At 69.9% G+C, this 12,258-nt stretch overlaps 1 protein-coding gene across 5 annotated transcripts in view; it reads left to right on the top strand.

Moving 5' to 3' along the window:
• The window catches only part of ADGRB2 (adhesion G protein-coupled receptor B2), a 31,042-nt gene extending 23,711 nt beyond the window's left edge, over window positions 1–7,331 (top strand). For 4 of the 5 annotated variants that reach the window (XM_075437987.1, XM_075437985.1, XM_075437983.1 and 1 more), the window contains 15 exons: window positions 369–472; window positions 1,184–1,286; window positions 1,538–1,688; window positions 1,964–2,033; window positions 2,165–2,231; window positions 2,332–2,417; window positions 3,028–3,126; window positions 4,043–4,214; window positions 4,293–4,388; window positions 5,001–5,040; window positions 5,208–5,866; window positions 6,194–6,229; window positions 6,593–6,697; window positions 6,829–6,882; window positions 7,053–7,331. In XM_075437987.1, coding sequence (XP_075294102.1) covers window positions 369–472; window positions 1,184–1,286; window positions 1,538–1,688; window positions 1,964–2,033; window positions 2,165–2,231; window positions 2,332–2,417; window positions 3,028–3,126; window positions 4,043–4,214; window positions 4,293–4,388; window positions 5,001–5,040; window positions 5,208–5,866; window positions 6,194–6,229; window positions 6,593–6,697; window positions 6,829–6,882; window positions 7,053–7,247 — 2,037 coding nt within the window. In that variant the 3' untranslated portion in view covers window positions 7,248–7,331. The remainder of the gene's footprint in view (window positions 1–368; window positions 473–1,183; window positions 1,287–1,537; window positions 1,689–1,963; window positions 2,034–2,164; window positions 2,232–2,331; window positions 2,418–3,027; window positions 3,127–4,042; window positions 4,215–4,292; window positions 4,389–5,000; window positions 5,041–5,207; window positions 5,867–6,193; window positions 6,230–6,592; window positions 6,698–6,828; window positions 6,883–7,052) is intronic. The other variant, XM_075437984.1, reaches the window with a different exon arrangement.
• The last annotated feature ends 4,927 nt before the right edge of the window (window positions 7,332–12,258 follow it).

The following is a 12,258-nucleotide window of genomic DNA, read 5'->3' as shown; positions in this document are numbered from 1 at the left end:
TCCCACCACCCAAGGGAATGGCCCCTCCACCCCCACACCCCGAGGGTGGGCTTGGGTGGGCGGGGGGCTGCCGTGTCTGTGGGGCTCGATACGGAGCGTTGCTGTGTGCCAGGAGGGGAGGGGGCAGCCCCATCCCCAGGCGTCCCCCCACCCCATTGCTATTCCGCCCGCGTCCCCCGTCGGCATGGAGATGGGCACGGGTCCCCAGGAAGGCACCTTGGCTGCGCCGCTGCCGCCATCGACCCCCCCCCAGCGCCCGGGGGTCCCCAGCCGGGGGGGGTGGGGAGGGGCCCAGCGGGGGGCAGGGGGCTGGCAGGGAGCAGCCGTGGGGGGGTGAGCTCAGCTGCTCCCCCCGCGTTCCCCACCAGGCCATGGACCCCTCGGGCAGCCCGTCCGTGCCGCTGATGATCGGCTGCGCCGTCTCCTGCATGGCCCTGCTGACCCTGCTGGTGATCTACGGTGCCTTCTGGAGGTGACCTGGGGACCGGGGGGCACCCGGGGGGCGAGACCGTGTGGGCAGGGGGGCGGCGGAGGGGGGCACGGCGTGAATAAAGGCTCAGTGATTAAATGCAACGTGGTGGGAAGAGAATAACCCCGGTGGGAGAGGTGCCCAGCTGCCTGGCACCGTCCCCAGCCCAGGGCTGTGCCCGCGTGTCTGTGGGGCAGGGACATGGGACAGGGACATGGGACAGGGATGTGAGACAGGGACATGGGACAGGGATGTGAGACAAGGACGTGGGACAGGGACGTGGGACAGGGATGTGGGACAGGGACATGGGACAGGGACGTGGGACAGGGACGTGGAACAGGGATGTGAGACAGGGACATGGGACAGGGATGTGGGACAGGGACGTGGGACAGGGACGTGAGACAGGGACATGGGACAGGGACATGGGACAGGGACGTGGGACAGGGACGTGGGACAGGGACATGGGACAGGGATGTGGGACAGGGACGTGGGACAGGGACATGGGGCAGGGATGTGGGACAGGGACGTGGAACAGGGACGTGGGACAGGGACATGGGACAGGGATGTGGGACAGGGACGTGGAACAGGGACGTGAGACAGGGACATGGGGCAGGGACATGGGGCAGGGACGTGAGACAGGGACATGGGACAGGGACTTGGGACAGGGTCGTGGGACAGGCTGGCACCCCAGCCCCACGCTGCTCCTGCCCGCAGGTTCATCAAGTCGGAGCGCTCCATCATCCTGCTCAACTTCTGCGTCTCCATCCTGGCCTCCAACGTCCTCATCCTCGTGGGCCAGTCCCAGATGCTCAGCAAGGTGGGTGCCACCACCGTGCCCCCCTCGGGGGTTCCCCAGATGGGTATGGGGGCTGCAGCAGGGTCCGAGCCCTCTCTTCCCAGCCGGTCACCTCGTCCCTGCTGGCCCCCAGCAGCAGATTGGATTTGGATTAACTCGATCCCAGGATTAAATCCTTTGACACAAACCTCGCCCGAGCGTGGGAGTTTAACCGCCGCGGTGCCGTGGCCCATGCGGCGATGCCCGCCCCTGACGCGCCCGTGTCCCCGCAGGGCGTGTGCACCATGACGGCCGCCTTCCTCCACTTCTTCTTCCTCTCGTCCTTCTGCTGGGTGCTGACGGAGGCCTGGCAGTCCTACCTGGCGGTGATCGGCCGGATCCGGACACGCCTGGTCAGGAAGCGCTTCCTCTGCTTGGGATGGGGTAAGAGCCCGGCAGGGCTGGTCCTGCGGCGGGGTGAAGGGGGGGCACCGTGCCCCGCTCCCTGGTATCCCCCAGAAGGGGAAACTGAGGCAACTGGAGGAAAACGGACCCGGGTGTCTTGGTCCCTTCAGAGCAGCACCCTCTGACCAGCCGGGCCATGGGGAGCTGCCAGAGGGGCCCCATCCCGTCCCCCTCGGTGGGGGCTGGCGCGGAGGTGGTGCTGGGAGGGATGACGATGCCCCCCCCGTAGCTCCAGCCTCGTCTCCCCTCTCCAGGGTTGCCAGCCCTCGTGGTCGCGGTCTCCGTCGGCTTCACGCGGACCAAAGGCTACGGGACATCGAGCTAGTACGTGGGGACGGGGGGGACACCGGGCTGGGCACGGGGACCACTCCGGGCTGGCAGCAGTGCCGGGCGCAGGGGCTGGGGACGCGCCGTCCCCTCTCCGTCAGCCCCTGACGCGCCGCGGTCCCCTGCAGCTGCTGGCTCTCGCTGGAGGGCGGTTTGCTCTACGCCTTCGTGGGACCCGCTGCTGTCATCGTGCTGGTGAGCTGACCCCGAGCCGCAGACCCCCGCCCCCCAAACCCACCCCGGCTCGCGGGGGGCTCGGTGCCCGGCCCTAACCCCGGCGCGGCTCTCGCCCAAGGTGAACATGCTGGTTGGCATCATCGTCTTCAACAAGCTGATGTCGCGCGACGGCATTTCAGATAAGTCCAAAAAGCAGCGAGCTGGGTAAGTGCCCTGGGGCCGGCGCTGAGCACCCTGCGCTGCCGCAAGGTGGGGGGCACGGCGTGGGGTCTCCTCCAGGAGCGGGCTGAGGACGGGGCAGACTTCGCCTCAGCAGTGGGGTGGGGGGGGGACAAGCCCGGGGCAAGCGCAGCCCCTCGCTGGGGCTGCTGGAGGGGCAGTAGCCGGGGAGGCAGTCACCCCCACACCGTCCCCCGGGGAAGGGGCAGCCGCAGGCTGCGGACCCCCCCTCCCTGCTGCCGGCGGAGGGGGCTGAGCCCTGCCCACCCCGTCCCGCTGCCGCTTGGCCACCCCTGCTCGTCATTAACTGCTGCCGCCCTCGACTAACCCGGCTCTCTCTCTCTCTTTCTCTTTTCCTTCTCCCATTTGCTTTTTGCCTGTGTCTGTCCGTCCGTCCATCCATCCATCTATCCATCCATCCATCCATCCGTCTGTCCGTCCATCCGTCCGTCCATCCATCCGTCTGTCTGTCCATCCATCCATCTGTCCGTCCATCCATCCGCCCCCCGCCTCCATCCTCGCCATCCTGCGCTCCCACGGCCGTGCTCCCCCCCCTGCCTGCATCCCCGCGCCGGGGGGGGTGGTGGGCGCGTAGCTCCGAGCCCCCCCCCTGCGGCAGCCTGCTGCTGAAATGCACCAAGTGCGGCGTGGTGTCCAGCGCGGCCATGACCTCCGCCACCGCCAGCAGCGCCATGTTAGTGCCCCTCCCCCCCGCCCCGAGCACAGCCTTGGACCCCGGGGAGCGGGGCGGTGGGCTCTGGGCATCACCCCGGGGTGGGGGGGGTGATGGGATCTGGGTTGGGGGTCCCACGGGCAGGGCGAAGGCTGTGTGCTCGGGGTGGCCCCGGGCGCGGGGTGCGCGTGCCCCACCGCGGCCATCACGTCTGCATGGCATGGCTTCCCGCAGGTCACGTCATCGCCGGGGTCGGGGCGCGGGGGGCTCGGCTCCTCTTCCCCGGGGCAGCTTTGGCAGCGGGAGGGGGACGAGGGGCACCACGCCGTGGGGCACGGGGCAGTCCTGGCCTCGGGGGCATCCCCAGGACCCTCTTCCCATGGGTGCTGGCTGGGAGGTGTCCAGCCGGGCTGGGCTGTCACCCCTGCCACCCTGGTCAGCGGCCGTCCCTGCCCCCGGGGGTTGAGTTGCAATGGAAGCAGCCCCAAAATTCACCGCTAAAAAAGAAAGAAATCCCCTTTCTGCTCTTCCGGCGGCTGTGGGAGGGGGACGGTGGCCCCTCATCCCCCCAGCACCCTCGCTGCTGGCTGCGATGCCTGCGTGGGGACAGGGACCAGTGGCCTGTCCCAGTGTCCCCAGGGACATGGCCCGTGGCTCAGCCCGGGGGGCCAGAAGGAGCTCGCGGACCCCCACGCCCTCAAGCAGGCAGTGCCCCAGCACCCAGCCAGTGTTGGCTTGGGGACACCGAGGAAGAGGGGACAGCGAGGGGGGGACCTGGCGGGGCACGGGGCATTCAGGCTGGGCTCTCCGTGCCACACCATGCACGGGGGGGTCAGCCCCGGGTGGGGAGCGATGCTCGGGGGGCGATGCTCGGGGGGCTGTCGCGGGGCGGCCCCGGCACGGGCGGCTCACCCCGACCCCTCTCTCCCTGGCCCAGGGCATCGCTGTGGAGCTCCTGCGTGGTCCTGCCTCTGCTGGCGCTGACCTGGATGTCGGCCGTGCTCGCCATGACCGACCGGCGCTCCATCCTCTTCCAGGTCCTCTTCGCCGTCTTCAACTCCGTCCAGGGCTTCGTCATCATCACCGTGCACGGGTTCCTGCGCCGAGAGGTGGGGTGGCCCTGCAGGGGTGCCCGCCTGGGGGGGGGACCCCTGGCCGCGGGGCCGTGACCGGCTCTGTCCCCGCAGGTCCAGGACGTGGTGAAGTGTCAGATGGGGGGGTGCAGGAGCGAGGAGAACGAAAACTCGCCCGACTCCTGCAAGAACGGGCAGGTGCAGATCCTGGTGAGTGCGGCAGCGCCGGCACGGGCAGGGCTGGGGCACGGGCAGGGCTGGGGTATGGGCAGCGCTGGGGCACGGGCAGGGCTGGGGCACGGGCAGCGCTGGGGCATGGGCAGGGCTGGGGCACGGGCAGGGCTGGGGCACGGGCAGCGCTGGGGCACGGGCAGGGCTGGGGTATGGGCAGCGCTGGGGTACGGGCAGCGCTGGGGTATGGGCAGCGCTGGGGCACGGGCAGCGCTGGGGCACGGGCAGGGCTGGGGTACGGGCAGGGCTGGGGCACGGGCAGCGCTGGGGCACGGGCAGCGCTGGGGCATGGGCAGCGCTGGGGCACGGGCAGCACCGGGGCACGGGCAGCACTGGGGCACGGGCAGGGCTGGGGTACGGGCAGGGCTGGGGCACGGGCAGCGCTGGGGTACGGGCAGCGCTGGGGTATGGGCAGCGCTGGGGCATGGGCAGCGCTGGGGCACGGGCAGGGCTGGGGCACGGGCAGCGCTGGGGCACGCTCCCCCTTGCAAACCCCGCTGCTCCCCAGGATGCATTCACCTCCCTGTCTCTCTCCCTCTCTTTCTCTCCTCTCTCTCTCTCTCTCTTCCCCCTCTCTCTGTATTTTTATAGACAGATTTCGAAAAGGACGTTGACCTGGCGTGTCAGACAGGTGAGGTCTCCCCTGCCCCACCCTGCGCTGGGGACGGGGCTGTCACCGTGCCGTGCCTGGGAGGGACGGGCAGCGTGCACAACCCCAGCACACTGGGGGTCCGTGCAGCCTCCCTGCCCTCCCCCCAGACCCCCAGCGCCAGCGCTGACCCCGCTCCCTGCCCGCAGTGCTGTTCAAGGAGGTGAACACCTGCAACCCCGCCACCATCACGGGCACCTTGTCCCGCATCTCGCTCGACGGGGACGAAGACCCCAAGCTCAACACCACCTCGGAGGGTGGCCTGGGCTTCTCCAGCCTGCCGGGGAACATCCCTCCCCCCAGCATCCTGGTCCAGGTCCCCAAGATGACACCGAACGTGGTGGCGGGTCTGAGCGAGCTGGGTGACCCGCCGGCGCAGCAGCTCAGCCTGGAGACGCCGGGTCCTGTCTACCTGTGCACGGAGAGCAGCCTTCGGCCCCTGGAGTACGGCTGGCTGCGGGCCCCCGAGCCCCCCCGCGAGAGCGACTACATGGTGCTGCCGCGCCGGAGCGGCAGCCTCAAGCCCTTCGGACGGGAGGAGGGCACCCTCGGTCCCGGAGCTGAGGAGGGGGTGCCCGGCGGGACGGGGCACCCAGCAGCCGAGGGGGATGCCTACCCCGGCTTCGTGGCGGTGGACCACGTCAACGTGAACTTGAACCAGCCCTACGGGACGGTGAAGACCCCCTACGGCCTCCAGTTCAAGCAGCATCCCACCGTGCGGCAGATCCTGGCCTCGGAGCTGTCGGAGCGCAGCCGCACCATGCCCCGCACCGTCCCCGGCTCCGCCATGAAAGTGGGGTCCCTGGAGGTGAGCGGGGCGGGGGGCTGGCGTGGGAGCGTGCGTGGGGAGGGGGATGCGTTGGGTGAGCGCGCAGCAGCGCGTGCAGGGTGGCGTGAGTTGCCCCCGCGCTCGCCGCTCGGCGTCCCACCCCGGGCTCGGGGCTGCGGTGGGTGAGCTGCGCGTCCCCCGGCTCGGCCGCCGGCCCCGCATCCCCAGCTGGGCTCTGTCCCGTGGGGCTTGGCGTGAGCTTCCCCCCCCCATCCCGCTCCCCCCCACATCCCGGCCCCGCACAGAACTTTCCCTTTTCTCCTCCATCTCCTCCCCCTGCTCCGGACCCTGTGTGTCCCCTGCCAGAGGAAGAGGTTGCGATACTCGGATCTGGATTTCGAGGTGAGCCCCGCCACGGCAGCGGGCGTCCCCGGTGCCCGCCACGGGGTCGGGTGCCAGCCCCTGCCCGGCAGCGCCCGTCCCGTCCGGGGACCGACCCACCTTGTCCCCAGATCCCTCCGGCTCGCTGGCAGCGACGCAGCAGCCGAGCTCGGAGGGGTTTGATACCAGGCGCTAACGAGCCCTCGATGAGAACGCCAGCGCCGAGCGGGCTCTGCCGCTCGCCTGCACCCTCTGCCCCGGGTCTGGGGGTGCCCCGGGAAGGCAGGGGCTGAGCGGGCTGGGGGATGGGAAGGGGGGGCTGTGCCGAGGGGTGCGGGGCTGTGCCGGATGCCGACAGCCGCGGGCTCCGCTCTCGCCCCGCAGAAAGTGATGCACACGCGGAAGCGGCACTCGGAGCTCTACCACGAGCTCAACCAGAAGTTCCACACGCTGGACCGGTACCGGGCCCCGGCTGCCGGCTCCTCCAAGGTGAGATCCCAGGGGTCCCGTCCTGCCCCGGTCTGCTCCCTCACCCCCTCCACCCACCCCGGGGCATCGCGGGGAGCTGCGGCATCCCCCGGGAGGACGCTGGGGCTGAGCGCCGGGGCTTTCTTCCGCAGCGAGAAAAGCGGTGGAGCGTCTCGTCGGGCAGCGGGGAGAAGAGCACGGCCAACGTAAGTGCCTGAGCGTCCCTGGGGACGGCACCGTCCCACCCCGGCCGGGGCCGGAGGGCTCCGGACCCCTCTAGAGCTGGGTGGCGGTGGGTGGCTGTGCCGTGGGGCTGGGTGAGCCGCGCGTCGCCGCGCACCCCGGCCGCTCGCCGCAGCCGCTCCTCGCCCCGCAGGGTGCAGCCAGCGCCGAGGAACCGAAGCCGCAGGCGCCGGCTGCGCCACCGAAGCCGTGGAGCACGTTCAAGGCGATGACGCTGGGTTCGCTGCCCAGCGCCCAGCGGGACCGTTTGGAGCTGCGCTGCGCGGACTGGGAGGTCCCTTGCGCCGGGCTGGATGCGGCCGACGGCGATTTCCAGACGGAGGTGTGAGCCCCGCGCCCGCCGCCATGGCCCCGGCGCGCGACGCGCCGAGACGCTGGGTTTGCTCCGTCCTCCTCGGCGCTCCGGGGGGGTCCCGGCTTGACCGGAGTCGTCCCCACGGGAGGGACCGCGCTCCCCCCCGGCCGCAGCCGTCTCCCGCCCGTCCTCGCACGGTTTCTCCTCCCTGCCACCCTCCGGACGCGGGTGCGGAGGGGACACGTGCACCCCCACCCCCACCCCACGCTCACCCACCGATCACGCCTGCACCCCCCGGGGCAGGACCGGCCGTCGAGGCCGTCGGGTTTTCGTTCTTTTCTACCGGGATGTTTCTTCACGCCGTGCACCGTGTGCACGCCAGCGGCCGGGGCTGCCCTCGCCGCCCCCCCCCTCGGGGCCGCCCCCTCCCAGCCCTCCCCACCGTCCCCCACCCCACGGGGCAGGTGCTGTCGTTGTTGGAAAATAAAAGTTCACTCTCTGTGGTGCCGTGGGGCCGCGGCCGCCGCTTCGTGCTTCGTGTCGGGGTCTGGTCAGGGTGGGGGGGTGGCTGTCACCCAGTGGGGACCCCCGGTCTGTCTGCTCCCCCCCCAGCCCCCTCCCTGCCCGGTCTGTGCCCCTGTCCGGAGCCCGTGGGGTGCTGCTGGCCAGGGCTGAGCCCGCGTCCGGGCACTGCTTTGCAAACAAGCGTGGAGCCAAGAGCGCTAAATTACACGGCAATTAGTCTATGAGCAAATTAGTGACTTCGGAGGCAATTACCACGCAACCGCGGAGGCACGGGGGTGCCCGGCGCTGCCGGAGCGTCCCCGGCGTCAGCACAGCCGAGCTGGGCGGTGCGGGTCTGCGGCCGTGGTGCGGGTGCCTCCGGGGATGGGGTGGGGGGGTGGCAGAGGGGCTTTGGCCGGGCTCGTGCCGGAGCGGGCGCCGTGGGGAGACCCAGGGGCAGGACTCGAGCGTGGGGCAGGGCGGTGCTGGAGGAGAGGATGTGTCTGCGTCGTGGCCCTCGGCATCTTGCCACTAACGAGGTCCGGGCTGAGCGTTACTGCGTGGCGTGGGTCAGGTGCCCAGGCAGCTCGGCTGGACCGCGGCACCGCGGCGTGCCGGGACGCGCCGGGGAGGGCTGCGCGGCTGCTGCGGCGGAGGGAAGCGTGCCCTGGCCATGTCACTCCTCCCCGGGAGAAGCCACCAGAGCTTCCCCGAGGGCTCGTTCCAGCGAGGACGGGCTCGCAGGCAGCACCCTCCGGCACCCACGTTTCGGGTGGGCGATGCTCCCGCAGGGGTGAAGCTGGTGGGAGCCGCGGGGCTGGCAGCCACCCCCTGCTCCCGGGGGTGCCAGCATTGCCGAGACCTCTGGGCGAAGGGTGCTGCCCAGTTGGGACCAGTGGCCTCCGATAAGGGGATCGGGAAGGCGTCCTGCAGGAGGGGACTGTGCTTTCGGGGGTGCTGCAGCTGGCTTCCCACCAGCTCCATCAGCCTCCCAGTGTATCGCCAGAAGCGCACTGGTTCCCACTGGTGCGGGGCCCACGGCAGAGCCATGCCGTGGGGTGGGACGGGACATGCTACTCCCAGCCCCAGCGCAGCCGTGCTGGGGCACCGGGGCAGGATGCACCCCCGGAGCAGGGAGGGGTCTCTCCCCAACCCACCACCCAGTCCAATTAAGGCTGAAGAGCTAATTGCACCACCCGTTTCATCCCAGCACTGCCCAGTTTGGGTTTGGGGTGTGGGAAGAAGCAGACTGGGGGCTGCAGCACAGTAATGGGAGTGGGGAGGGGCGACCGCCCTTGGAGGAGACAAGGGAAGGGGTGAGATTCTTCCCCCCCCACCATTAGACCCTCCTCAAGCACAGCAGAAAGGGGAGATGGGGGGTCCCAGCACAGCCACCTCCTGCCCCCGGGTTTGCCGGGACTGGGCTGGTGCCAGCTCCAGTTGTGCAAGCGATGCTGGAGCCACGGCACGGGGAGGGTGCCGGGCCCGAGTCTGGGGGCTTTAGCTGCCTGCACCAGGGGGGATGGGGCTGCAGGAGGGGCTGTGGGCTGCCCACCCCAGGGGGGACGGGGCTGCGGGGGGGTGGCAGGGCCTGGCACGGTGAGGGGCTGCGCTGGGGCTCGGCTGCGGCTCCCCAACCCCACAGGGGGGGTTGGATTGTGCTCTGGGGGTGATGCCGTGGGTCGGGGGCACCATCCCCTCCCCGGGGATGCTCGCCTGCTGCCTTGGCCCAGCTGCTAATTTCGCTAATGACAGCAGCCGCGTCCTCTCGCTCCAGTTGCTGGGAGCCACCACGCACGGGGACCCCCCCCGCCCCACGCTTCGGGGGGACCCGGGGCCGGCTCCGGCTCCCCTGCTCTCCCTTCCCGGCCAAACGCAGCCACGAGAGGCAGCGTCAGGGTTTCCTGGGGCATCTGTTGGCAATTAGCAGCTTTCATTACTCATGGAGACGCCATATGTGGGGAGGGAACCGAGCCCGGGCGAGAGGCGCAGGCTCGCGGCGTGCCCCAGCGTGGGGGGATGGGGGGGCCAGCCCCCAATCCTGTGGGTCCAGGCAGCGACGGGGGGGTACAGGGGTGGTCTGAACGGGTTGGAGAGCACCGCAGCCATTTTTCTGCAGCGTCCATCGGAGCCCAGCTGCCCCACCGTGCCAAAAATGTTCGGTTTGGGGGACGGAAATGATGGAGAAAGAGCTCTGAGGCTGCGCAGCTCGCGGCGGTGCGGGGGGACGGCGAGCTGCGCCGCTCGGCTCTCCGGCCGCTTCTCCCTTCGCTCTTCGGCAAAATCTTTCCTCCACAAGAGGCAAAGCTGCTGTTTGAACGCTGTGGAACCAAGCGGGCCCCGTCGAGCTGGAAAGAATCCCCGTGGGCTGTTTCCTTCCCAGCTAACGCTGGAAACGGCGGGGTTTGTGCCCAAAATCGGTGCGGAAATAAATGCTGAGCTGCCGAAATCCTCGCCGCAGGAATTCCCTCCCGCCCGCCGCCCGGGCCAGCGTGCCTGCGAGCTGGCAGGGTCCGGCTGCCGTCACCCCCCAGCACGGGGGTCCCTGGGGGGGGCTGAGCTCGGGACGGGAGGCGGGGAGCCCCGCCGTAACGCAGCCGCTGCAGCCGCCGCGTGACGCTCGGCGTCGGAGGAGAGTTGTCTCCAGGCTGAGAATTGCCAGGCTCTGCTGCGGCTCGCGGTTCTTGGCAGCCGGCGCGGCTGTTTCTTGGAAGCGCAGCTTGCCTCTGCTTTTTCCACGCTGGGTCGGTGGGCAGGGGCCCTCGGGATCCTGCTTCCCATCCCCCAGCTCGGCACGGCTCCAGGGGACGATGGGGACGAAGAGCTTCTCCGTTCGCTGGGAGTGCTGGGGGAGCAGGATCCGGCCTCCTTCCCTCGGAGACATCAGTCCCATGCGCTGGCACGGCACGGGGAAGCAGGAGCAGCACGGAGCAGAAGTTTCCACACCGTGGCTGTCCCCATGCTCCTGGGGCCAGCAGGGTCCCTTCGTGCCTCTGGCTTGGGGACAGCATGCCTGGGGAGCAAAGGAGAGAAACTGAGGCACGAGGCGAGCTGCCGGAGGGATAGGTGCAACCCCCCAAAGCGAGTCGCAGCGGAATCTGGGGGCCCTGGGAGCTGCTGGTCATGCTGGTGCTAGCACGGGGTCTGGCTTGAGAGGATGGGATGAGGCTGCTCTTCCTCCCCGCTCTGCTGCGGGGTGGGCTGTGAGGCCGGGCTGGGCTGTGGGGCCGGGTTGTGGGGCTGTGCCTGATGCTGGGGGCCAGGGCAGGTCTCACCCACCCCAGCTCCCCCCACCCTCAAGATAGACGAACCCCACTCACACTCAGGCACGGGGTTTGTTGCTGCTGGGTGGCTGCAAACAAAGAACAGCTCGGGGCGAAGAATTGTCCAATAAACAGGAATTCGAAAAGTTTCGTTGTATTTTGCACCCACTTGCTTTAATTACCCTTAATTACTCCAGTAGGCAACTCGGGGGAGAAGCGAGCGCTCTGTCGTCGCGTCTCGGGGGCTGTCGGCCGGATAAACGCAGCCGAGACGCTCCTCAGGAGCAGCGTCGCTCGGTCTGCCCGCGACAGCTTATTTACTGTGGGCTGAATAAATATCGGTTGTTAATTAGAGCGCGTTTATTGAGATGCATGCATCCCTAACGCACATTTGTAAAGCTTCAGTGTAAATAGATTCATCACAATTTGAGAGGAGAGCGGTGGAACGGGGGGGCCCAGCGGTGCTGTGCCGCGCTGGGCATCCCTCGGAGAGGGGATGCGGGGATGGGGACCAGGGGACACGCGTGGCTGCTTGGCATCCCCCAGACCCAAACTGGCGTGGGGTGGCTGCTGCCCTGGCTGGGCCCGCTCCCTGCCCGCTCCCTGCCTGCTCGGGCTCAGGGTGACCTGGTTGGCATCAGCAGGGGATGCTGGAGCAGAGCCGGGCAGCCAGGCCCGGGGGCAGCGGGGTGGCATTCGGGGCTGGCACGTCTCTGCGGCGCGGGGCCGGACGCTGCGCAGAGGCGTCGTGAGCCGGGACGGGTGCCGGATCCCCCCGGGGCTCGGCGAGGCTGGCAGGGCCCTGGCGCTGCTGGAGAAGCTGGTTCAGCTCCGGCGAGCGCTGCTGGGGACGAGGGCAGAGCCCTGGCAGGCACAGGCAGCGGTGCCAGCGAGGGATGGTGGCAGAGACCCCCACCCAGGGCTCTGACCCCTGGCACCTTGTCCTGGGCTGGGCTGTCCCCAGGTCACCTGGGAGGGTACCGGGGTCTGGCTGCCCGGTGCTGTGGGGGCTGCCCAGGGCTGCTCCCACCCTGGCTGGGTGTCGGGGCCCGGTGCCATGATGGAGGGGCACCCCTGGACGGACACCCCCTCCCCGCAGCCAGAGATGCCACCATCGGTGCCAGCGCCCGGGTCCCCTGCGGTCCCCGGGGGGAGGAAGAGCTGCTCCGGAGCGATGGCAGCCAGGGGATGGGGTTCACCCCCCCAGCCCGGGGATCCGGGCCCCCCTCGGATCCATCCCCCGGGGGGGGGGGAAGCCGAGGGGGGGGGTGGGGGGA

This window comes from Opisthocomus hoazin, chromosome 17 (assembly GCF_030867145.1).
Source record: "Opisthocomus hoazin isolate bOpiHoa1 chromosome 17, bOpiHoa1.hap1, whole genome shotgun sequence".
In the NCBI taxonomy this organism is placed as follows: domain Eukaryota; kingdom Metazoa; phylum Chordata; class Aves; order Opisthocomiformes; family Opisthocomidae; genus Opisthocomus; species Opisthocomus hoazin.
This window is presented reverse-complemented; position numbering and strand designations above follow the sequence as displayed.